Below are 802 nucleotides of genomic sequence, written 5' to 3' on the forward strand. Positions count from 1 at the left end.
ATGATTTTTGGAGGGAATGAAGTTAACAGTGTAACCTTCTCAAGTGCCAAGAAAACAAAGATATCAGTGACTCACAACAACAGACTCCGGGAAGTCGCGAAAGATGATATCACCTTCACGGAGGAAGATGATGACAAACTCCTCTTTCCATACAACAACACTTTGGTAATCTCTGTCAATGTTTTAGATTTCAAAATTAAACGTGTTTCGGTTGTTCCAGGAAGATCGGCCAACATCATCCAATGGAGAGTGTTGTTGCAATCGAAGCTGACCGGAAGCATCATTCCAATGACAAAACTCTTAGCTGGATTCAACTTGACAAGTGTGCCAACCCGAGGAGAGATTTTACCGCCCACAAACACCGAAGGATTTATCAAAACCACTCAATTTGAAGTGGTAAATGGCGATATGGGTTACAATGTAATCCTCGAAAGGCTGTGGATACACGAGATGAAGGTTGTGCCCTTAACATATCATCAATTGTTGAAATTCCCAACCTCAGAAGGAATCAAGCAGATAAGAGGAGATCAAACAGCGGCAAGGGAAATGAATGCGGTAACTATTTCCAGCAGCAAGGGAAAAGAGTCGAATAAATAGCAATTACAGGAGCCGATGCCTTCTCCATTTCTGAATGAAGACGATAAGAGCGAGGAGTCATTGGAATCCTATCAAGTTCCGAGATATTTTCAGGTACCTGAGGAGATGGATGGGACCAAGTCAACCGTAGAGGAACTGGGGCAAGTGGCCTTATCTGAAGAGTTCTTTGAGAGGAAGTTTCACATGGGGACATGATTAAACCCCG

The 802-nt window shown here is 43.0% G+C and overlaps 1 protein-coding gene across 1 annotated transcript; it reads left to right on the plus strand.

Annotated features, from left to right (window-relative positions):
- LOC142162086 (uncharacterized) lies at nt 1-597 on the plus strand. The gene has a single exon (XM_075218393.1). It carries the CDS (start codon nt 1-3, stop codon nt 595-597), a length of 597 nt encoding a protein of 198 aa, XP_075074494.1.
- Nucleotides 598-802: the final 205 nt, after the last annotated feature.

This window comes from Nicotiana tabacum, chromosome 7 (genome assembly GCF_000715075.1).
Source record: "Nicotiana tabacum cultivar K326 chromosome 7, ASM71507v2, whole genome shotgun sequence".
Taxonomy (NCBI): Eukaryota; Viridiplantae; Streptophyta; class Magnoliopsida; order Solanales; family Solanaceae; genus Nicotiana; species Nicotiana tabacum.